General features: G+C 33.1%; 2 protein-coding genes across 7 annotated transcripts; one reads left to right on the forward strand and one right to left on the reverse strand.

Moving 5' to 3' along the window:
• On the forward strand, positions 1–17,715 carry Blimp-1 (PR domain zinc finger protein 1). Of its 5 annotated transcripts, none has more exons than XM_085196143.1 (9): positions 1–157; positions 10,225–10,277; positions 10,794–11,045; positions 11,161–11,277; positions 11,502–11,543; positions 12,031–12,179; positions 12,266–12,366; positions 12,452–14,668; positions 14,933–17,715. In XM_085196143.1, the coding sequence occupies exons 2-9, from the start codon at positions 10,269–10,271 to the stop codon at positions 15,253–15,255; spliced, it is 3,210 nt and encodes a 1,069-aa protein (XP_085052269.1). In that variant the 5' UTR covers positions 1–157; positions 10,225–10,268; the 3' UTR covers positions 15,256–17,715. The 5 variants fall into 5 exon arrangements, with proteins under 5 accessions (XP_085052269.1, XP_085052268.1, XP_085052272.1 ...); XM_085196142.1 differs by lacking the exon at positions 1–157 and adding an exon at positions 7,492–7,883; XM_085196144.1 differs by lacking the exon at positions 1–157 and adding an exon at positions 9,338–9,408.
• Positions 17,696–25,857, reverse strand: LOC146532645 (uncharacterized). Of its 2 annotated transcripts, XM_085196147.1 has the most exons (7): positions 24,235–25,857; positions 22,556–22,666; positions 21,050–22,138; positions 20,049–20,257; positions 19,511–19,596; positions 18,580–18,747; positions 17,696–18,272 (listed from the first exon to the last, which is right to left on the reverse strand). In XM_085196147.1, the coding sequence occupies exons 2-7, from the start codon at positions 22,664–22,666 to the stop codon at positions 18,082–18,084; spliced, it is 1,854 nt and encodes a 617-aa protein (XP_085052273.1). In that variant the 5' UTR covers positions 24,235–25,857; the 3' UTR covers positions 17,696–18,081. The 2 variants fall into 2 exon arrangements, with proteins under 2 accessions (XP_085052273.1, XP_085052274.1); XM_085196148.1 differs by lacking the exon at positions 24,235–25,857 and having other exon boundaries at positions 21,050–22,113; positions 22,556–22,662.
• Positions 25,858–25,898: the final 41 nt, after the last annotated feature.

Here is a 25,898-nt window from a genome sequence, read left to right on the forward strand (position 1 = left end):
TGAAAGCAACAGAGATCTCATGCAAGACTTATATTTTTAATAATATTTTTAAGTGACGTGAAGTGTAGTTTTAAGTTTAGTGAAATATTTATACGGATTATTTACGATCTGGATATATTTTCGGGCGTTTCGAGGCTGGATTATTATGAGAGAATTGGTAAGTTATTATGTTATGTTATATGTTATAATAAATATAGGTTATTATTGATTAACGAGTGGATAAGCGAAGAGCTTTCTTCGCGTTTAAAAGACATCAACGCGCGTGTCTTAAAGAAAACTTCAAGGTTTTCCCATTGCATAATCTTTAAAAGTAAAGGCTGAAAAGCTCTAAATAATAATTTTAGCTATAGTTAAGTTTATTAATAAATAAAATATTATTTAAATATTTTAAATATTTTTTCTGCTATTCCTTTAAATTTTTCTAACATGTTCTATATTCTTGTATATGTTTAATATGGATTATAAAATACTTAGTTTATGATACAAAAATATATATACTCTATTTAAAGATCTAAATCTCTTATATTGAACATAATTAAATTATCAGTTAGGGGAGCTTTTGAAGCACTAATAAAAAAGGGTTATACTTAAATTAAAAGTAAGTTATTTCTCTAAAGCTGATATCATGTTATTTTTATGTAATATTGATACACATTCAAACTACACACCATCATCCTGGGTGAGTTTTGGCTATAATTACCATAAAGACTTGAGAACTATATAAGTATAATGTACATAACACACATACATACACACACACACACACTTGCGCAAGCGCAAACTTTGAAGATCAGTTGCAAAAAATGGACCTTGAACTCAACAAGTTCAATTTCAAGGCGAACATTCGCACGTGAGGGCTTACGTAATACACCCCACTCACATAATGGCATGTGCGTGCGACTGTAAACAAACTACAATTATTTATAATTAACTTTATAAATGAACTATATTGCTTTATTAGATCATCGTGTATTAATTATATATGCAGCTTTATTTTGGTAACGTCTCTATGAATACGTTAACCATCTTTTAATTGTTCGTATGGACAATGTTGGGAATAGTAAATAATGAAAAAAAATGTTATATAATATAATATAAAAAATATAAAGAATAATAATATAGCATGTGATTTTCATATAAGATATTGCTTGTCTTTCAGCACATTAAATATTTTTTTATAATATACATTTATAACTGTTATTAAAATAAAATAAACATTTAAATTAAATATTATAAAAAGTATCCCTACCTATATCTACATATATCGCTCGCACATTCGCATACATCATCCTGAAATAATTGACAGTAGAAAGACGTACGTGATTGTGTAAAACATGCACGAACACAAGCATCTTACAGTCTTATATATAAAAATTACGAACACAATACATAAATGAAGTGCAAATATAGTAAATAGAACCAAAAAACTTCTTCACGTTTAAGCAAAAGTGAGCTCAATATGGAAAGAGAAAGGATTCAATTTGGCACACACGCTTCTCGCTGTTTCGGCAATGACACTGACTCCGGCCGATGATATAACAGCAAGCTGACAAACCCGTGAAAATTCGGTCATTGACCCGCGAGCTCGCGGCCGCGGCCGAACCGACTGCTTTCGCTTACGCCATTTTGTGTTTACACCTCTCGTGATAAAGTTTAATATCAATCTCTCTTGATCTAGTTATGTTTATGCTGTTAAATCTACACTAAATGACATCTACGATATTTACGAGTTTTTTTATTAAATTGATAGGTTTTCAGAATTTGTTTCGTTTTTAAGAAATGCAAAGCAAGTCAATTAAATAATATATAACAAACACATATCAATATTTATATTACATTTAAACATGATTTGAAATTAAGTTTTATACAATATTTTTAGATATGATATTTTTTTATCCTAGCTATTTCTGACAACACGTCGTTGAGATGCCGACTGAACTTATCTTACTAACATACAATATATATACATACATAATAAACACATTATATATATATGCACAGATCATGGAATTGGTAATTGGAAGAGGTTAATCTAATAAAACACGACTCTACTTTTACCTACTCAGATAATTATTAACATACAAAAATTACTTATCGTATACATATAATACACAATATTCTTGTTTTGTAATAAAAATGTTACATTATTTTCATTTTTTATATTATCTTGCAATAAATTTAATAATTACATTTAAATTAAACGGACTCTCTCATTAATGAAGGTATTTTATATATTTATTCGATAATTTTAGAATTGAAGATGTAAAAAGCATTACTAATACTGCATCATACCTCAAGTAAATTATTTAGTAAAAAATGCTATATTTAATATTGATCTTAAAAATATACACAAACAATCTGTAATCCAGTCGAGCTTACTTAACTCTACATTGAAATAAAAAAACATATATGTATAAAAAAATGTAAATATCTAGTTCTCTCGCCTCCCGACGAGATCACTTACGCTTACGTGGGAGTGCCAGGAAGGTCCTTGATGGGTAGAAAGTAAATGCTTGGTAAACATCGCGGGAAGAAGGGACGCGCGGGCAGCGTACTGTAACCTGTTCGACCAACGGTACCTCGGTGTGCCCCGGGCGTGCACGCGTCTATTATATAACAAAGATTTTTACGCCTCAGTACTCTTTGTTTGTAGCATATGTCATTCGTCATATATGGTACGAAATAATAGCTGTATTTCATTATTAACAGTATTTTTTTTTATAGAAATGCAGTAAACTATGTGTTAAATTAATCTATTTAAAATATTCTAGACATCCAGGCAGTTGCACGAATATATCTGCTGTCTGTCATATGTATAAATTTGAATAATTAATTAGTCCATAAAATAGAGTCCACAGAAAGTGTTTTATATTAAGTATAATAAACCGTGCCACATACATGTAATTCAAATAAAACGTACGGATCGTGATTTCCGGAGGCCGTAATAGCGGTTACCGCACCATAGAGAAGCATATACCATACCACAGCGAATACCGTTCACTCTATTGTCACCCCAAGTCTTTAGAATGCATATTTATATACATATTTTACCGGTTATGCAATAGGAAAAATACAAAATACTCGAGACAACACTATACGTAGTGTTTGCGAAAGTGTCACGCCAGTACATTGAATTTAGTTGACATTTAATGAATGAATGCACGTGCTAATTACAATAATATTATAATAAGTGTATACTTAAATCTAAAGCTATTTTATTTAAGAAGAGTAAGTAATACTATTTATGTGTATAAAATTGTTCTTATTACCTTAGTAAATATTAGCGCCCTGCAGAGGCCATCACCCGCTGGGCTCTGATTTCACCCTCCCATTTTATTTTTTATCGACTCTACCTAACGGTAGTCGGATCCCATAGGTACCGTATGAAATATCTTTGAATCAATTCATGCATTGTATTATTTGATCTTCCTGTTTAATGTAATAGAATACATTTTTTTATTTTTTAACGAAAATATTGCAATAGTATATTTATTATATATTTTAAAAAAAATTAATTGAAAAAAAGTTTTTAAAATGCATTCGACTACTTCATCAATTTGTTTTTCCAGCTATTGATAAAGTAGGTAAGCACTACTGCAATACAAAATTATGTATGGAAACTGTGCACTGCATAGGCTATAAACCTATTTGGAAAGGATATATGACTCAAGTTCCAGAAAAGTCTACTATACTGTTATTTTGCAGAAAATATTTCTAGTACAACTTTTTCTGAGTAATACAATACAATCACTTTATATTAACAACACATACGAGTACACATTACAATTTTTATATGAAATACATGCGTCCTTAGTACTGTGTTGATTGAAAACATCTCAAATGAATATAACGGTACGTCCTTAACAAAAGGTTCGTTGTTATTTTTCCGGACTTAATCCTCTACCTGCGATATGAGCAAACACTTGCTCCTAGCCTTTTGTTATTTTTTTTATAAACCATGGATAATTATTAGGGATCTATTTTGTCACAGTGGTATCGAATTATGCGGGCTATTCTATATATTAGTATTGTAAGAAACTATTAACTAAAATATGCTTGTATAAGAACATATACCCACAAATTGGTTAAAAACACGTCATATAATAAAATAAAAAAAATAAATACGTTAAGTTAATAATGACATTGGAATAATGTTAACAAACATGAAATTGATCGAATTTAATTTAAAAGTAAGTAACAAAGGAAAGTAAACCGTGGTCGGTTCGATCGATGAAAGTAAAGGCCGGTGTAGACGGGTCCCGTTAGCCGGCCGGGCTCGGACTCACGGAATACTAAACGCTGACATACTGCGCGGCTTTTGACCCTAGCCACATTCTAGACTTGTACTTCACACTTCTAATAACTAAATCTGGAAATTATTCTTATACTAAATAAGACTCTTGAAGCAACAATATTACAAGGAAAGTAAATTGTATAAGGTACACACTTACGGGGAATTTCACAGAAATATGTATCTTAAAAACCAAAAGTTATATAAATTAGAAATATACCTCTGTGCCTTTGTAAAATATTATTTAAAAAAAAAACATTTTACGATAATTGCGTCATTACATCACAATTTACACTGAACTCCAAGGCTGAGCGAAAACATTAAAAAATCTCCAAAGTAGAACCTTTAATGTTTTGTTACTAATTACCTCGGGACTTTGTGCACTTTTTAATGTATATTGTTTCTGAAATTGAAAAAAGGCCTTTGAATTTGTGCAAAAAATGCAATTTGTGCAAATGGTACTTTTTAGCGTGATTCTTTTATAGTCACCAACCATAAAGGAAACGACCTTTAGTTAGAATAGTTTTTGTTCTTACCGGTTCTGTTATACAATTCTAAAGTTTTACAACGGCATCTACAAAAATTGCACATATTTCTTAAGCGTCATAAAAGCACAAACAAAGTCTTTTAATAATAACGATTTTACAGCTGATTACGGCCTACGGTCTCAGCCAGATTTGAGAGTCGTCTCGTAATAGCTAGTACTTAAGTTTGGTGCGGATATAGCAGGCGAGGACAACGACCCTACGCAAAATTCACTGCATTGGGTTAGGTCTAGTGCATGCGCGTATGTACCGGCGTCAACACGGAAGCATCACGAGCGGGAGCGCGTTATGCGTTTGAACCCGGCTAGAGCAGGAAAAAGGCATGAATGAGTGTTGAAGCCTACCCCAAGAAGGGGGAAATCGAGTTTGCACTGTACTGTAGGCTGTGGGCACTGCAACTACAGACAGACGAACCACACACTACTATGTATTGTGAGATCGATAAAACTTTATTCCTTCAATGAATGATATGAAACACAATAAAAATATTTTTTAGAATATCAATCGTTGTGTTAATTTCTTTACCATAATGAGTAATATAGATAAAAAATATAATATAAAATGTTTTTATTGAAGTAATAAGGAAAAAAAAATGTATATTTGTTTTAAAAAAATAAATGACACCATATTTACAACATTCATTTTGTACCAAATTTAAAAAAAACTATCAGATACAAGAAATAAAATAATTGGAAGCAATTAAAGCAATCGAGATGAAGCCTTCAAAGCTTTAAACTGCATGCTTAAAGAAAATTTGTGTGATGTGAACGACCCCTGTGCCCAATAGTCGTGCACACAGCGAGACGCGCGCGGCGCCGGGCGGCGGGGGCTAGCGCAGTGGGACGACGCAGCCGAGGCCGTTCACCCCGGAACATTCTGTGTTTTGATATCGCTCGAGCCTCCACCGGCGCACGGCGCGGCGGTGGAAAACTGCATTTTCTTTGATGCGCTTCACTTTTCACGCTCTAATTGAGAACCAATTACCCTATTTTGGATATAGTTATTTTAGATTTTTAATGATGTTAAAAATGTATACTCTATATAAATCAATGTTAAACAATTATTTTGATGAGATGTCTATAAATATATAAATAAAAATAGATATATTATTAATTTTGTTTCAATTTTAATTTGTAGACATTGCTGTATTACATAAACTTAACACGATACGAGATATAAAGTTTTATAAAGTTAAATAAAAAATACATTTAAATTATAAATTACTGCATAGAAGTATTTCAAGTCTAGTAGCCATTATAAACAAAATAAAATTGAAAAAATATTGATTAAAATATTAAAATAATCAAGACATATAGATATACACATACAATCAATCATACCCATATAGCAAATAGTTCGTTAAGTAAAAAAAAAATATCATCTATACTAAATCATATGGGTTTCGGCGTTTGTAAACATTAGTCTTAATCGATCGCGACGGAAGCAGAGCTTCAGACCTGTCTGCAAGGATGCAGACGTAGGGTAGGTCATGAGCGGTAATGGGGTGCAATGGGCCCCTGATGTAACAAGGGGAGAATAATTTAGGCCAGTATTAAATAAATCGGTCACACTGTCATGCCCAACAAATGAATCACAATTATTTATATAGAAAACGTGTTTCTAAAATTAAAATTAATTTGGTTTTTTTTAAAAGAACAAAAATTTTACCAATTTAACTTAAAATCTTATTTCTGAATATTATACAATGAATTATTTTTTAGATTTTGAATCTGAAAATTTACATACGTGTTTAAAGTATTACTACGTAGTCCTTAGCTTAATTTATTAAAGCGTTAGCAACCCGCGCAGCCACCATGTTTATTATTCAGAATTCACAGAGTTTGAGGCTGTTAACAGATTAAAGACTGTAAATAGTGAAATCAATATTGGATAATGGTGGATGGCAGGGTGCGGGCTATGTCGACAGTGGAGGCTAAACGCATCACCCCTACCACGTTGAAGCGGCAAGTTTTTACAAAATTACGTATTGCACTATCTCTTTCCTGAAATGATGCTTTAAAGCGAGTTAGCATAGGGAAATGGTGCTATGACATCGAGAATCGCAAGTAAGGGCATATGAAGCCCGTGTCGTCGACCTGCGAGAGTGAAAGCTTGTTCCGGGGAGGCACGGGCGCGCGGCCGGCCGCCCGCCCGCCCTATCATGGCTTTCGCTACCGTTCTCACGCTACCCTTTCGTATTTTGTTTTTAACGTGTTTATTTAACAGCCTCGCACTGGACGCGTAAAAAATTTTTATAATTTTATTTTAGCCTATTGATAGTATTTACATTGTAATAAATGTGAAATGTATTTGGAGTTTATACTTTTTAGACATATAGAGTCAAATATTTTTATATTTAGACATTTAGAGTCATTTTTTTTTTTATTTGTTGAGACTTAATACATTTCAAAGGAAAGTATATTTGCAAGTTGACACGGTATTATCATAGAAGTGCAGGCGCGATCGGGAGCATGGCCAGGGCGCGCCGCGGCCGCCACACTACGGAAGTAATGAACTTGAATGCGCCTGGTCGCACTCCAGCCGGCTCCGTCCCGCTCTAGTCTAATCACGGAGCGCTAGGCGCGAACGTGACGTCCTCACTGCACTCGCTGTCAAATTCGTCCGCATTCTCCATCACGGGCCGCTTTCGTCGTCGATGCGTTTATCGGAACGAGACGCGAATATGTGTGTCGATTGCATTCTCGGCGTTGTAAAAGTGCATCTAGGTCGGTCGGGCCGTCGCGGCGCTTAGTGCGACGTGGGGCAGGTCGGAGGCCGGAGCCGTGCACCATGTGCCCCGCTCGCAGACCGCGCGCGCCCGCGAGCCGCTAGCTGCCGCAGCATCCGCAGCCGCGACGCCGACATGAGAGCGGAGCGCTGGCTCCCACCGCTCGTGCCCTTGCTGACGCTCCGCATACTGCTGGAGTACCTCAAGTCGCTCGACATCCTCCCTAACTCATTACCAAAGACAATTTACCAAACTTTTGTACCGAGTTCCTTTATCAAAGTTTAATATTAGTAGAAGATATCACATAATAATGATTTTTGTAAGTATTAATGTCGTATGTTGTCGTTATTTTAGTTATGTTATTTTCTTATTAGAACATTAAGCGCGTCGTACAGTGGTATATAAGTGTAAGTGATATTAAAAAGGGGTTCAAACTGCAGATAAAAAATCATAAATAATAATCAAGAAAATATTTTGTAATGGCTATCCATAATAATTTAATTCGAATACAATTTCCATTTTGAATTCTAAACAAAATTCTAAGGAGAAACATGACAATGAAAAAAATATGTAAAAGAAGTATACATATGAAAGTGAAAATATTAGTTAAAGATATATAAACACTTCCGCGTTCACATTTTTAATAATATTGTTTAATTATATTCTATTTTAACTTCGCCTACGTTACGTTTCTAGCACTAAAGTAATTGCAGCAAGACGAGACACTATATAATAAATCAATAAACACTTTATTAATACTATTGACAACAATCTATTCCATATGACTTCTACAATAAGTTAAATTCAGTTTTCATCGAGATGGTGTTGTCGATATACCTCCTATACATATCTATTTACAGTGGAAACAACAACGTATCAAATTATTATTAGACTGCAAGGTTAGGTTCCCATTGCACTCACATACATACGTAACGTAATTACAACATTATAGTCTTATTTAAAGACTTCCTGTATTGAAAAAACAAATATGCAAAATTTATATAAATTATCGTTTTCGTTTATGTAATTTATTTACAATAAAATATATATATAATGTAATATATCTATTTAATTTATTAAATACTTATTTAATTAAAAATTACATTGAAATGTTAATATTTATTAATTAAATATTTCTATATATATAGAGTAAATATGAGAATATAGATAAGCGTATGTGCAGCGTATAGGGCAAGTTCAAGTCCAATGCATCAAGGTTGCTTCCTACTGCGCGAGCGCCGACGCGCTGTCCGTGTTCTATTCTTTAACTCACAGCTGTTACATACACGGTATTATGCAATATTTGTATTATATGTTATATAAAACTTCATTTGTGGTAATAAAATATTTTTAAAACCATGAAAACCATTAATTAAAGTGTAAATAAAATACATATCTGCGCTAATTTTACTCATATAGACAAACTGATAGAGTTTTTAAGATAATATTTAGAAAGCCGTTTATTTTATTTATGAGCATTTATTTAAGAAGGGCCAAGTTCTATAACTAAAAACGTAAAAAAGTTTCAGTTAAAATTCTTTTTCGAAATAGGTACCGTCGCGAAATTAAAAATCATTTTAATTTTTTTCTATTGGCTTAAATGGCGAAAACCATCGAACATCGAATGTACTATTTGGCCCTTTTTAAGCAGAAAGTGAAAGTTTGGTCTTTTCAATTGAAATTTAATGATAATAGTATTTTTTTTCCATCATTATTAGGAAAAGGACAGGAATATGATTGAAAGAAAATAGATTATTTGGAAACAAATGTGACAATATAAAATAGTTTATTAGATCTACTACCTTTTGCTTCAGACGTCATCCACACCTAATAAAATTTTATTGGTAAGAACTAAGAATATTGAAAACTCACATATCATAAGTAATATGTATTTTATACCTTTACCGTATACCTTTTTAATATCACTATTTTCAAAAATATTTTTAAAGCTAAATAATTAGCTTGTTCAGTGATATAGGTACAGTTAGATCATCCAGGTCCATTTGTTTCAACTTTCGGTTTTCTATATGTAATATACTGATATGTATATTTCTAATATTTTTATATATAACAGACACATGTAATTTAACAATTATGTTATTGAATTTATTAACATTTTCTTGTAATTTAAATGAATTATCGGTAATATTAATTTATCAGTTTAATGTTATATTTGCTTTTTAAAAACATAATTGGCTCAAGTATTATGATAAGGAGCGAGAGACAGTCGCGTGCGGTGTGTCTCTTCGCAAACGCATGTCATGACTCGTGCTTAGTCACGTGTAATAACCCTCTTCCTTCTGATTAATTAAAGATAATTGAATCATTATAATCATTAAATGTGGATATATAAATAATTAATATAGTCATTAATTATTTTATAAATTATAACTATAATACTATGTAACAAACAATAATGATGATGTCTGTCAATATTATATTTTCTCTATAAATGTGACCATCAATAAAAATTGTTATGAAATAATATTTTTCATAACACTAAAGACTTCGATTATTGTCTATTTATTTACTTCGATTTATTATCTAAATAATTTAGTAATAAAATGTAAGTTATTAGTAATATGGCGTAATTATTAGTTAGTTGGCGTTATTAGTAATTATTTTTAAAATTTTGTACTAATAAAATTTTATTGTTTCAGGTACTAAAATTAATAAAAACCATTCAACAAATTTAAGCATCAAAATGAGGCTGGTAAGTGAATTTCATTTTATGATACTTTAAAGAGTATTTGCCCTTCAAAATCTATTTTTATAAGAGTTAGTTAAATTAAATTTGCGGAAATTATAAATAGGCAAATGGGAAGTATCAGTGCGCAGTGGAAAGTGCGCACTTATAAGAAAACTGGGTCAGTAGTAGCGCCGCCCCTTTATCGAACTGCAGCGACAACGACATCTCCTTACTTAGCAAAAATAAACTTTCAAAATAGCTAGACAAGATCCAAAATAAATCTGCCCATCAAAATATGCAGATGAGTGATGATGAGTGTACAGGGTGGTATGCATTTTCATTGCATATTTTCCGCTTGCAAAAAGACAGACAGTTACGCATTTTTGCCTTAACTAAGTTAACTGGTGTCATTTAACTCTTAATGACACGATTATTATAATTCTAAATTTCTTACAAAGCGTTATAGAAACTTAAATATTTAACATAAATTAAAAAAAAGCAGTCATATAGGAAATAAAAAAATCTAATTATTAATTCCAGTCAACGAGTGAAGAAATCCCTACTACGACGGTTGGCCGTACAGCAAGTCCCGGCGTGGGCGCTGTTGGTGCTGTAGGAGGCACGGAGTCATATGATGTAACGCGCATGCGTGAAGAAGAGTTTGAAAGGCTCACAGTGTACATAGTGCCTGACGTGCCGTGTGAACGCGGCGTTACAAACAGAGCCGAGAGGACACTTCCGCGCAGTTTGGCACTAAGACCATCTGCAGTATTGTCAACACCTAACACGCCGGTAAAGAAACGAACGATACTTGTTTCCTAAAATACACATGTCGTAATATTTCATTAATTATTTATATTCTAATTCTAAATTTTATGAAATTAATAGTCATATATATATTGTACAGACCGAAGGCGTGTGGAGTACAGGAGTTATTCCACGAGGCACACGATTTGGACCTTTTGAAGGAACACGGACCCCTAATAAACCAAATGACAAAGTCTCTTGGCGATATTATTGGCGGGTAAGTAAATTTTATAAAATTAAATTTATTGTATTTATATTTGCTTTTTTGTATCCTAAGATCTATATCAGCAACACCAAGGTTATGGCTTTTACCTTTTCTATCAGAAGGCTAACTCAAATTAATTTTAAATGTAAGCAACAAGCGTTAGACGCACATATATAAATATATCTAGTTACACTTCTTTACTTCTCACTAACCTATTCCTCTCTATTTTGGGCCAGGTACAAGAAACTGTCAGACATCATACTTATGGAAATATTAAGGTGAGATTAGGCTTTTTCTAATATGGTGATGGTTTCCTTTAGCTATATAAAATATATGTGATCAATATATACTTGTAAATAATATGATAACTCTGAATTATATTGAATATTATTTATTTTATTAGTGCCTTTTAAGTGGAATGGCAATCTTAGTCTATTATATAGGTACTTTTGCAACAAAATATTATTTGTAAACAAATATACGTAACTCAAAATAAATTCTAATCATTCTATAATGTTTACTATCATAGATAACAATGATACTATGATTCGACCTTGACTTCCCGTCTTAATCACTGCAAGCATGACTTGTATCAGATGCACGCGTACTGTAAATATTAAACACGTGCTACACACTCCATATGACAAATGTAGAAACACTTATATAATATACACTTATTAATATAACAAGTTATACGATATTTTACTTCCCCGTAATAATACGTATAAAGCACTTTAGTAAATAGATTTGTATTAATAATTACAGATATTCAAAGATAGTGATTATTATTACCTGGATGGGTCAGACACGAGTGTCGCCAACTGGATGCGATACGTGGCCTCAGCATATTCCCTCTCCGTAATGAACCTCGTTGCGTGCCAACACCAAGAACATATTTATTTTTACACAATTCGGTAAGTTACCACATTTAATTCTTAATAACTTAATTTTACTATTTTTTTATTATTCACTTCATTTAATAATTTTGTTTAATTTTTAGTGACATAATGCCAAACGAGGAATTAATGGTATGGTATTGCAAAGATTTTGCGACCAGGCTCGGCTACGATATTGACCCAGAAAGAGCTACATATTCTATATGTAAGTTAAAAAATAATAAAAAAATCTTGATTATATTAGTAACCAAAGACTTTTTTATAACACATTTTAATCTTTTTGTTTTTAGGTAAAGAAGAAACTATAAAGAAAGCTTACGGATTACCACCTGCACCAGTACATCCTGAGATTGCTTTTAATCACATGAAATATGTTCTTGGACTTACAAATGCTAAAGAACTCCTGGAAGCAGAAATCCCATGTAGACGAAGGAAACGTGAAGCGAGTGACAAATCATTGCATGAAAATAACAATCTTCCAGCACGTGATGAACTTAGAAGTACAATAAAAAATGAAAGAATAGTAATGAGACCGGACATTCCCTCTAATATTATTCATCAAAAATCTGATCCTATTATCAATGACCATCCTTCAATATCTCCTAATACCTTAATGCAACCACCTTCACCAGTGAAAGCGCATCACAGGGATAATCAGACCCTAATAATTCATCAACACAAAGAAAGTACGTCACATGTTGTTATACATCAACTTGAAAATCCAAGACTCTATAACAATCGATCACCAGCTCAAAATATCCACATGAGAGATATGCGAGGACCTTCTCCAATGGGCCCAAATGTCCCAGAAAAGCTAGGTAGCAAATCGCCTAGCTTTACCCATTGTGTACCTACACATTACGAACACCAGCTAACACCAAATGATGGGTCAGTAAGATCAGATGAGGGATATCACAGCAATGGCTACCATGATGAGTTTACTCCTCCTGAAGATTCAAGCGACTCAGATGCTGAAAATTATGTATTAGATTGTTCAAATAAAACTAATGAACCAAAAGAAACAGTTATAGTTCAAAAAATTGACCAAGACATGCACAGAAATGAATACAGGAAAGTTAAAATTAAAATGCCAAGAGCTTACGCTCTAAATAAAGATATGGACTGTGAAAGTGAAAAGGAGTTAATGATAACTGAAGAAGTTATACATAGTCCTCCACAAAACGTGTCACCACCACGCCGTGACCCAGCTACATCGACTGTTATTGTTCTTGAGTCATCTCAAAACACTGTAGTTCCAATAAATAAACCATACTATGAAGATGGGACAGTTTCACCGACTCCACAACCAGCTTTCATGAGATATTCACCACCAGATACTAGAATTCTAGAAACTATTCTAACAGGCAATAGAATTGACACTAATAATAACAATGACCCAAACAGAAGGCAACCAAATGCTACTCCACCACCATCATCACCAACAGAAATGGCATATTCGTACAAAAAGAGCCAAAGGTATGGTAATGCCTGTAGTCCTGATTCTAGTTCCAATTTAACACCTTTGCCATCTTTACTGCCACTACCACAGCAGTTACCAGCACCTAATTCAGTTTCTGTTTATTCTTCATCACCTCCTCACTCGATTCCCCATACTACCGAAATTCGGGAAATTAGAGAGATTAGAGAAATTAGAGAAACGCGATATGAAAGTCATTACCCTAATTATTCATATAGTCTCTACTCGCCGCCTAACTCAACAATAATAACCCAGTTGGGATCTCCACCTAGTACATATTCTCCAGTTTCATCATCACATCAATATGAAAGAAATCAAACTGGACAAAATAATCATCATTTTCCTTCTTCAACGAGCGTCATAACGCTTAAAAATTGTTCACAATTAAGTCTTATTCAAAATTCTAATGTGAATGGTCAACTAGTACAACAACACAGTAGCATGAGCCCAGATGGTACATGCAGTTTAATGGTCGCACCATTGAGTCCAAATTCACAATCGTCACGAGGTTATAGAAGTTTACCATACCCTTTGAAGAAGAAAGATGGAAAAATGCACTACGAATGCAACGTTTGCTGTAAAACATTTGGTCAATTATCGAATTTAAAAGTGCACTTAAGGACGCACTCAGGAGAAAGACCTTTTAAATGCAACGTTTGCAGTAAATCTTTTACACAGCTGGCTCACTTACAAAAGCATCATCTAGTGCACACGGGTGAAAAGCCACACCAATGTGACATTTGTAAGAAAAGATTTTCGTCTACATCGAATTTAAAAACACACTTACGTCTCCACTCGGGCCAAAAGCCGTACGCTTGTGATTTATGCATGCAAAAATTCACCCAATTCGTTCATCTAAAACTTCACAAGCGACTGCACACAAATGATAGACCTTACGTCTGTCAAGGATGCGACAAAAAGTATATTAGTGCGTCAGGCCTTCGTACTCATTGGAAAACCACTAGTTGCAAACCGAACAATATTGAGGAGGTCCTAGCGATCACCAACGCCGCCAACACAGAATGCATAGGTAAGCAATTATCATTTAATTTATTTTAACAAGTTTAAGTTTGGAATGACACAATTTGTCACTCAATCACTTTCATATCCACATCACATATTTTATTTATTTAAAACACTTTTTTTATAATTTTTGGAATAGTACTGAATAGTAAACTGTACGTAATGGCGAGAGCAACTGCGCGTGATGCACTTTCTCTCGGTAGGTGAACCGCAACTTTCACTTGCGCTCTCGCTGAACGCGGCCGATTTCATTTTCGCGTGCACTTTGCAGGTACCGTCGACAAAGACTGCCACGAGAGAGAGGGGCACGAGACATACGAGGTGCACTCGGCGTCGCACGGAGGGCTGGTGGGAGCCGGTGGGGCGCGCATGGGAATGTCGCACAATGACGCGCTGATGGTAGGGCAGGCGCACACGACCACGCCGCATCTGATAATGGGCCACGGGCAGCTCTCTCCCGGTCCGGGGAGCCAGTACCGGTCGTTACTCCCGCCGGGATCCGACCACGAGCAGCAACATTACGGCTCCGGTGGTGGAGAGACCAGGCCGAGCGTTATAGAATCGAGCCAACCTCTTATAATCGAGTGCACCTGAGGCTGGCCCCCTCAGTCGCCGCCCTCGCTGCCGCGCACTCTCCTCGGACGCGTATTTCCCCGCCGAATCATGTGATTCCAGTCTTGTGATCAAAAGTATTCGTTTAATGTGTTGAGACAATCGAGTGACTAACACGTTGAATGCTCTTATTCAGTGGCTATGAGATTATGATATGGACATTAAGTTGTAAAGTTGTATAAATATTTAGGTTTAGCGCTTTATGTGTATGAGTACTAAGTACTTACATAGGACGTATGCAAATTAGTATCTTAAATATTGTTGTAGGTACTTGTAAGATCCACAGCCTACCCTTACGCTAATGCTCAATTGTTTATTTTTTCAATTCTATTGTAAATAGAGTGTTGTAACATCGACGTAAAATAATTTATAATTTTTTATTTTGTGTAAATATCTTGTAAATATATACGTATACATATTTCATAGGTTAATTATGAATATCATTGTGTAATGGTATTATTGTTACAGGCAGGAACTATAATATTATCTATCAATATTTTTTCTACTTGTTTAGATGCAATATATCGTGTATGACGGGAATTGCTTAAATTTCACCAAAGAAGGTCTTATCAGCCGTTTGTAATATTTCAATTAGTTTCTCTTGGGACACAACGTAGTGCTAAAGGTACTACAGATTGCGTTCACATTTTTGTAAGAAATCCAGCGGTAAATCATCGTGGTGTGTATTGTTACTTCATTTTTTTTTACAAGTTTTATCTCAAATTAGGATAAGTGCCAAAAACGCGATGATATTTTCTTACTTTTTAAGTTGTTCTATTAAATATTCTTAAAGTATTTTAAAAATATTGTTCCTAAAGAATTATCGGAGAAAGTACGCGCGTATATGCATCAACTTAATTGTAACATTACTTAGAGTAGAACGGATGAACTTTGTACATTATCCCTACGCTAGAACAAATGGTGCTTCACATCGTAGGTAGTAGTCGCTCGAGTCAGTCCGTAGGCGACTGGCCGACATTTACTACATGTAATTATTCACCGAGTTTACTAGTTACTATTTTATATTCCAAAATTCGATAATTATGATTCTCCTATTCGAAAAGGCTGAGATAAATGTGTAATGACGATTGGCGAATATAAACTGTGGTTCACGTTATATGTAAGTGTACCCGTGATCCGTCGAGTCGCTGTCGATAGCTACGAACCGGGCGATAGCTTTTTGTATATTTCTATTGTTCATAATGTAAGATTTTTACACGCAATCACTTAAAAATTATTATCTGTATATTTTATACCAAGCATTTACCTACAGAGCTAAATTTTTGTAACGAATGCCGTTGAAATAAAAATGTCAAATTATTCATACTATAGACGGATATTAAGTATATAATGCATTATGCGAAACATTCAGATTTCGACGTTATAATTATTTTATGTATACATATGTTGGGTTCATATGTTACAAGATAATTTAATAATTTTGCTATCTAAATTTTCAAAAATGATAATTGCCTACATTATCAAATCAATATGTAGTACATAATATATGAAAGAGAAATAAATTATTATATCGAGGAAGTGTGGTCAGCGTTTGTCAACATATTTTTTTATTAAATTTAACTTTCATGTTGTTATATTTACTTTTAAAATAATTATCGTCGAAATCGTCTAGATAATATACGGCACTTCCTATAAAATTACATTAAAATATAAAATGTAACAGTTAATATAAATTATTACAAATAATTGCTATTGCATAATCTTGTTAATGACTTCTCACCATTCCTTGTATTGTTTATGTTTTACTTGGATTTTATAGAAACTTATGTATTTTTGTACTTTATATTTCAGTTAAAATATGTATTAAAAATTTAAAAAATCTATTTCTACATAAACAGAAGGATATTTATATGAGAATTCGAGCGCACAAATCCTTCATTTCGTAAATAATCTATATAAACTTGAACACTTGTTAATTAATAAAAAAACAAGTGCAAAAACATGTATAACTATTCTTCTGTAAAATTGAAAATGATAAGCAATAAATATTTAGCTCTAAATTTAACCAGTTTATCCATTTCGTTGAATGTAAATAGGTACCGCTCTGATACTCTGTATCAATTAATAAATTTATTGATAATAATCAGTCATTATACAAACGTAAACATTGTAACAATATTGTATAAAATACCTAAGACCTAAGAAGAATAGATCGTTCTTACATTATATAAGTAATACCTTACTAAGGTAGGTATGGCAAAGTAAGCAATATATCACTGTATTTGATAACTTCTGCTACGATATTTATAAATACAAAAAACTCGTATTCCTTGTGGCAAGGTAAACAATATTATAATTATTTAATACGCCAGAAAAACAATACTCACTGTAAAGGCCTGTAATTTTATACACCTCGATAACCAATTATTTTACAACACCAAAACAAATTAAAACAGGAGTAAAAAAATTAAAATCGCATTTTTTATTTAATCCTTATAATTCATTTTTTAATAAATATGTCAAAATAATACTTTATATCTATAATAGAGGCTGTGGTGTGGTGGTGTAGAGGTGATGGTTGTGGGTTCGATCCGATTACTAAGGGTAAATTAGTTATTTTTTTTTATTACCCCACCCTAATAAGGCTAGGTTCTCTCTGCCTACCCTGGTACATGTAGGAGAAAGCAAAAAAGTAAAAATTCTTATTTTGTGAGTAAGAATTGCATTTACTTTTTATCTACATTGCAATACAATAATTATAATAAATACTTTACATTCAGTTACATTTCTTAAGCACTAATAAATAAAATATTTTCTTATTATCATATATATATATCATTAAATGGTTTATAGTTGCACTTGTAAAATTATGTTACATTTTTTATAGTGTGTCCGCATATTAGACGATTGTGTGAAGGCGAGCTTGCAGCGCGGGCACGAGTAGGGCTTGTCCCCAGTGTGAAAGTTCAAATGCGATTTCAAATGGTGTTTCTTCGTAAACGACTTAGGACAAAGAGAACACTTAAATGGTTTGATACCTGGAAATACAATGTAATCTATAAATTTATTGAAAAAAGCTCACTTAAAGTGTTAACAATATTTTAGCCGCGCCCGAAATTTCAATCATTTTTTTTGCATCTTCACGCTGTATCCATATAGCAGGATAGGCAGAGCAAAACCTAATCTTGAGACACTCCGCTCTTTTTATCAGAGGGAGAAAACGAAAATATTAAATATTCCCTCTAGTGGGAATCGAACCCACAACCTGACGCGCTTCACTGTCACTCGCTTGTGCTCCTGCGCCACGACTGGTCTGTGGTATTGAGAGATTAATTGAAAGGTTACCTGTATGTAATCGTAAATGCAAAGTCATATTAGATCTGTCCGCGAATCGCTTGTCGCAGTGAGAGCATGCGTACGGGCGCTCCCCGCTGTGTGTACGAAAGTGTTGCTTCAATAGCATCTTACGAGAAAACGCTTTCCCGCACTCCTCACACACGTGGGGCTTCACACCTAATACAAAAACATGTATCATCAGTAAAAAAATAAAGGATATTATCTTACTAATACAAATTATAAACGTGAAAGTTTCTGAGGATCGATATTTGTTCCACTTTCACGCCAAAACTACTGAACAAATTTAGATTAAACTTTTCAGTGTTATAGCTAATACATTAAAATAAAATATAAGCTACAACTTATTTAAAATAATTATCTATAATATAACAATAAGCTTAAGCGGGCGAAGCCGCGTTTGGGCCGCTAGTAAAAAATAAATAGCGATGCCTGAAATATATAATTTAACGGTTAACCGCGAGACAACAGTTTTAATTTTACAAAACACACAACAGGTTTTAAAAGAATTTACCTACTTAACGCACTATTAAAATTAATAGGCGTGCGATCGTGTGAATCATTACTATACGCAAGGTATTATTCTTAAAGACAGTGTGAATTATGTTACTGGTTTTGGGTAGTTTTTAAATATTTATGAATATCTTTTTATATAAGGTTTTCATATTTAAATAGTGACATTTTTCTATAGTGATACTCATGCTATCTAAATAACTCTTTAATGTGAGTTAAATAAGTAAAATAAAAAAATAAATATAATTATTCTCAGCAAATTTTCCATGTGGTCAAATGTGTTGTGCCTTATTACCAATGGATTAACCATCCATTGGTAATAAGTTTTATCAGTCAACGATCAACGTATATTTTTTTATTATACAAAAATTAATATAAGCAATAACAATATAAATTTTATATTAAGTACCTGTATGAATCCTCATATGCATATTATATGCAACTCTTTGATTAAAGGATTTAGGGCAAATAGAGCACTTATACTCTTTACGATTCCTAAAAAAAGACAAATCGTTTAAAGAAAAAATGGAAACATTTTTTTTTAGTAGAGGTAAAAATGATGTATTTCACTGGTTCGTTTCGATGAAATGTGGTGTTAGATTTTTCAATAAGTCTTGAATAGGCAATGTTAAATTTTACAATTTTCTCACTGTCTACTTTTATTTTTAAAATGCTAGGGACACAAAATTAAATTGACATTTATATCAATTAACCATAAAGTAAGGAAACAAATATCAAAAACTTTAAATTCTATTACGAAATCGAAAGAAATGGAAATATAAACGTAAATAAATATTTAACTTCCTCAAGAGGGGCTCGAACCCACAACCGTCGCGTCACACCCTTGTGCCGCTGCGCCACGATAGCTTCAATAAAATAATAATAATATGTATACAGTAAAATATTAATGTATAAAATAGGTTAAGTATATTTTATAATATATGTACCTATGAATTTTCATATGGCTGCTTAAGTAACCTTTATCGTTGAAATATTTGCCGCATACAGGGCAAGTAGCAGCAAACTCCTTTGTGCCGCGGTGTATCGACATGTGATACTTGTAGTTGCGTAATTGCGAAAATGATTTGTGACATTCCACACATCTATATCGTGCACACTGTTTTACGTGTGACTTAAGTTCATTATCGGCAAATTTCTGAAATATAAAATTATGATTTGAAGTTCACATAATCTATATCTATATATATAAAAGGACTTGTCCTCACTGACTGAGGTAAGATGCACGCACAGCCGTAACCGCTGTGGGTAGAAACGTGAAATTTGGACAGATGTTTACTTTCGTAATCTGGACATCCACTAAGAAGGGATTTTGAAAAATTTTAACCCTAAAGGGGTGAATAGGGGTTGAAAATTTCTATAGAAAAATCTAAAACGCCACCGATTTTTTAAAAATTTCAAATTGAGACTCTTAAAAATATTTCATTGAACACATGTTTCATTGTTTATTAGAATTCACCCCTAAGGGTGCAAATAAGCAGGCGAAGCTGCGCGCGTCCACTAGTATTATATATTATTGTTATCATTTTTTATACTGTCATTAAGCGTCACGTTTAGATATATGGGCGGACTTGCCGCTTTTGGCACGCTCGGAACGCCACAAATACAGAACAACAACTTGCCGCTTCTGATACATTTTGAAAGAAAACAAAGAGTAAGTAAAAGTAATTTTCTAATTATATCAGTAAAACAGCTTTGTAGCTTCATATATCCTGCATAATGCTGGATAAACAGTGGGTACCTAGTGTCCCGACACTGCCAACTGCGATTTTCGCCAGACCTCAGGCTCACTTTTTAAGATCAGTACAATAATTAGAAACGTGACGTAGATACCATACGTAGTCTAAAAAATATTTTTATATAAAAACCTATCTAGGTACTTACCTAGTTATATATACATATATATACACTATAATTTATTTTATATTACCTTACATACATAATCTGCATTTCTAATTGTTGAAACATTTTGGATAGTTTTATGTGAAGGTTTATAGTTGTTTGGTACTTTTGACCCCCAAGGACTTTGCAATACTTTATTATGGATAGCAGCTCTTGAATGCGACGGCTCTTGAATTCTTTTTTCTTCATTTTTGGGCGAACTCTTCTCGTTCGAAAGAAGATTCGGGTAATTTACGTTAAAATTACCTCCTTCAACTTCATGTACTTTAACGGGTTTTCGGGTAAAAAACCAATCTTCCCCTTCATCTTCTTGTATTCCATTAAAAGTTCTTTTGCATAAAACATTTAAACCAATTTGTGTTTTATTATAATCATGAAATTCAGATATTTCGTACCAATTCTTTCCACAAAACATGCCATATTTCTTAATATCTTGTTGCTTGAACTTTAATTTTGAAATATTCTCAGAGACTTCCATAATAGAACGTTTCGTGAGTAAGTTGTTAGTGTCGAGATATCCTGAATTAGCATTCGTCAAGTGAAGAGATGTTGGTTTACGATAGCACTCATTTGTTATTGCCAACACGTTATCCGTGTTACCGTTACTGTTACCGTTTAGACTAGATGTCTCAATAAATAAACCTCGAGAAAATGATTGTCTTTGTCGGTATTCGTGTACAGATTTTAGATAATCAGAGAAACTTTCGTTTAACCAGCGCTTATTTTGTTCTATATCCTTGTTAACATGTTTATATTGAAATGAATTTTGCGATGGTTTGAATACTTTCTGAAGATTTACACTCGTGCTTAAGTTGATATATTCGTTATTATCATTATCGCCTCGTACAAGACGCGCGCTAGTTTGCAAATCTAAATATTGACAGTGTGTGTTCACATCGTGAGTCTTGATGAGGTCGGTAATATTTGTCAAATATTCAGAGTCGATGAAAATTTGCATTGCATTTATAATTTCTAAAAACTTCTCCATATGGCTTTTTTTAATAACTACTTCTCCGTTATAAATGTAATATAACATTGACGATACAGAGTCGTGGTCGAACTCTGGTAAAATGATCAGAACTGGTGTTTCTCCTGCCGGACATGATAGAAGCGCTTCCTTTAATGAAAATATCAAAAGCATTTATGATATAGTTTATTCGATAATAATAAAGTAAATAATAAATATAAAAATATTTAAGTATATTATTTTCGTTGTTGAAGCCGTCGCATCGTGGCGCAACTAACGTGTGACTGAAACGCGGCGGTTGTGGGTTCGATTTCCACTCCAGGAAATAAATTATTATTTATTAGTAGTCATTGCTTCGCTCGCATTTCTCCGCTCTGACAAGATAAATGTGACGCTGAGGAATATTGGGTGAAATGTGGGGAACGGAGTATATTACCACTAGATTCCCGCTGCCTACCCTGCTAAATGCGGGATACAGCGTGAAGCTGAAAAAAGCCATATAAATAGTTTCGTAAGTAAAGTTCAAACAAATAAATAGTTAAACTAAAATAATGACTTTAAAAGTACCCTCAGAAAATTGCTGACACTGGCTAAAACAGCACGATGAGCGCTGAACACACGACCGCTGCATTGTAAATACACGTCGCACCATTCGCTGCAAGACAACCATTGACACATCTGACAACAAACAATGTTCTATCATTATTTATTCTGTTGTTAGAAAAATTCTAATTCTTGTACTCGTATAGCACTCAGTCGTCGTATATGTCGTGTATTAGATATGTTAAATATGTCACTTGTTTGTTGTGATTTTGCAAAAATAAAATAATTGTTTTTTAAATTTAAGGAAAGTTTAGAAAATAAACTTAGATCCGGCCTACCTAAGTGTAATATAAAATGTAATATATTTTAGCTATATTATTATTTTCTTAATAAAGTTATACTTAACTATTCTTACTTATATTATTCATTACGGATGTATTATAAAGGCCTCGTGCTCGTAAGCCAGGGGCACAAGCGTGCGACTAGAAACGCAACATGTTGTGGATTCGATTTCCACTGGAAAGGAAATATTTAATATTTTCATTTTCTAGCTCTGGTAACAGGGTAAAGTGGAGTTGAATTTTGCCACTCAAAAGTGGGAAACGGAAGCGTCTTTATGGGAACTTAGTGATCTAACACTGGGTTCCCAGATTCACTCTACCTATCCTGTTATATGATTGACACTGTGAAGTTACAAAAAAAAACATATTTAGGTATTTATTATTTTAAATAAAATACTGAACTTTGTTTAACATTCAATTTATCATTAAACATGAGTCACGCATATAGTACCTACCTGAATTTCATGTAGATACCTGCTGCAACAAAGTCTTACATACTTATATATGGAAGGTAGGTACATATAGTATTATTATGTGAGTGGTATACTATCGAAATATCTCGTCCAAAAACAAATAGATCTTGTGTGTTTCAATATATGTATGACCGGGATTTTTACGAGAAATTAAGCAATCACGTAAGATGGCTGCACAACGGTTCTGAGTAGCACCACACGTGAAAGTCAATAAGTAAATAAATCTGAATAAATAATAGGAAAAAAATTTAATGGTATGTGCGCCCATTATAACATACGTCAAAATATGTAGGTACCTAATTTAGTACATTAGTTATGCCATATTTGGTATAATAATGGAGAAAATAATATTTTAAAATATAGGCATACATTTAAATTTTATACTTCAAGCAAATATAATAACTAGTTTAGCTCAGTAGACAAAAAAAAGACAGATAACTTTTATATAAGTATATTTCACTAGCAAACCAAACGCCGCTTCGCTCGCTTTAAAGCTTTAAATTATTAAATGATAGTCAAATTATACAAAACCTTTACATATATTGTAGCCTATGTGTTATTCTGGTGTATAAACTATATTACTGTAAAGTTTGATATAAATCCATTCAGTACTTTTTGCGTGAAAATGGAGCAAACATCCATCCGCGCAAACATACACATTTTTAATATTAGTAGGATAGGATACCGGATAGATATCTACTTTAAACCTACATAATAAAGATTAAGCAACTATTGACTAAAATTCTGAAAATAAAAATGAATTGAATATCTTTTTTTTTCCGAATTATGGAAGGGTTTTAGAACGGAGAGCTAAAAAACACATGTTACTCAGCTTATATTTAGAATTATATACTAAATTTTAAATCAAATGAATTTTGTTTTTACGTACGTTTTCTCCTTAGATGTCTCTGTTTAATGAATCACATGTCACATCGGCATATTCTTACAAGTATTTCTTAATTTGTTATTCTAAAACTTAAAAACAAAACTTAGGTAAGTATATAATAATATTCAAAATCAGCTTTACGTTTAACATGTCACGATTGTTCGACTGGGCACAATATAATGCGCGGAATCTTACAAAGAGACTGTCCCTGCTCCTCCCAACAAAGTAACGGGCTCATACATACTTTCATTAAATCTTTAAAACATCTTAATAACCTTTAGTGAGCTTTTTAAATACTTAATATATAATTAGATTTTTACATTAGATAAGCTTGATGACATTACAAGAACATTATATGGCCACCTCGACACACGTAATACGGTCAATGCTTTAAGTATATGTTGTTATAAATAAATTTACAATTTTCTCCAAATACGAGTTACGAAAAAAATTAATTAAAAATGATTGCGGCAAGATTCTTCTAGGCAACCCAAGTGTAATCTGTTCTACTAATCATGTATTATTCATTTAATATAAGTTTAATTATGAAAACAGATCCCTGCAGGTTTCAGCGGTGGGATCTCCACTGAAAATATCTCCTGTAAATATTAAATTATCCATATACATAGTTTAATTTGGTTATTGGCGGACTTCAATGTCTTTTCCATAAATTTTACCTATATTTTAATTATATTAATTATTTTATTTTAAAGGAGCTAGAAAATTATAAAATAAATTCAGCTTGTGAGTTGACGATGATAAAATTAAAACTCACAATGTTAATTTTAGTAGAAGTAGAAGCGAAAAAATGGCCTCGGTCTAAGAAAAAATTATAATTTTATATCTCATGGCAATTAAATTTTTTTAATGGTTGTCGAATGTTCACAGAAAGCCATACAAGTTAGATAAGATCTAAGCTAAGGTGTCCTTCTCGGACACTATAATTTATATTTAACTGTTTAGTGTGTACAAGTTAACCGCAGCAGCCGTGAGCCGATGTCCGACTAGAGCATATGTGAATTTGCCAAGCCAAAATCAATAAAAGAAATTATATAGATGTAGAAGAACATGGTTTCTACGGGGGGGAGGGATAAACATGAGCCACCTGGATGGTCAGCTCAGCCCGATGACGATCGATTACCCGGGGTAGGCCCAGCTTAAGCGACCAGAGATAGAAGTGACAGCTCAGGAGTCGGAGTCGTGGGAATAAAGGTATCTCGAAAGACGTCTGACGTCCGAGGGCGCGGGGATGGAAGCGAGTCGGCCGATGTGGTCCAGCTCAAAACACAATATAAATGAATAATTTCCTGTTTAATATCATCTTAGAAATTATCTTTAGATACGTATCTAAAATACCTATGTATTTTTTCTTTACGGTAACGGATTTTATCACAGTTTAACTTTGCAAACATTAACCTATTTCCATCTACATCATTTCTGTAAAGATTTTGTATAATGTGATTATAACAATAGCACAACACAAGCGGTTTTTGTTTTTTTTTTTATAGCAGACAATCAAATGTCCTCCAACTTTTATTGATTTTATCATTATAGCTAGCAAAAATGCATATCTTGGAGAACAAACAAGGAGGGGTGTGGAGCCTGGAGTGAAAAAATAAAATTTTGATGCAATATAATATATAAATTCTAATAAAAATAAACATATA

The sequence above is a fragment of the Heliconius melpomene genome, chromosome 13 (genome assembly GCF_056956725.1).
Source record: "Heliconius melpomene rosina isolate 202511_hmr_F chromosome 13, ASM5695672v1, whole genome shotgun sequence".
NCBI classification, from domain to species: Eukaryota; Metazoa; Arthropoda; class Insecta; order Lepidoptera; family Nymphalidae; genus Heliconius; species Heliconius melpomene.

Bases quoted from the DNA above. Each gene is read 5' to 3' on its own strand.
- LOC146532645 (XM_085196147.1), bottom strand. From the start codon at position 22,666: ATGTGTCAATGGTTGTCTTGCAGCGAATGGTGCGACGTGTATTTACAA. The intron at 19,597-20,048 runs GTACATATATTA...GTCTTTTTTTAG, and splicing joins AGCCATATGAAAATTCATAG to GAATCGTAAAGAGTATAAGT. The intron at 18,273-18,579 runs GTAACCTTTCAA...TTGTATTTCCAG, and splicing joins GCATTTACGATTACATACAG to GTATCAAACCATTTAAGTGT.
- Blimp-1 (XM_085196143.1), top strand. The intron at 11,278-11,501 runs GTAAGTAAATTT...ATTTTGGGCCAG, and splicing joins CTTGGCGATATTATTGGCGG to GTACAAGAAACTGTCAGACA. The intron at 12,180-12,265 runs GTAAGTTACCAC...TTTAATTTTTAG, and splicing joins ATTTATTTTTACACAATTCG to TGACATAATGCCAAACGAGG.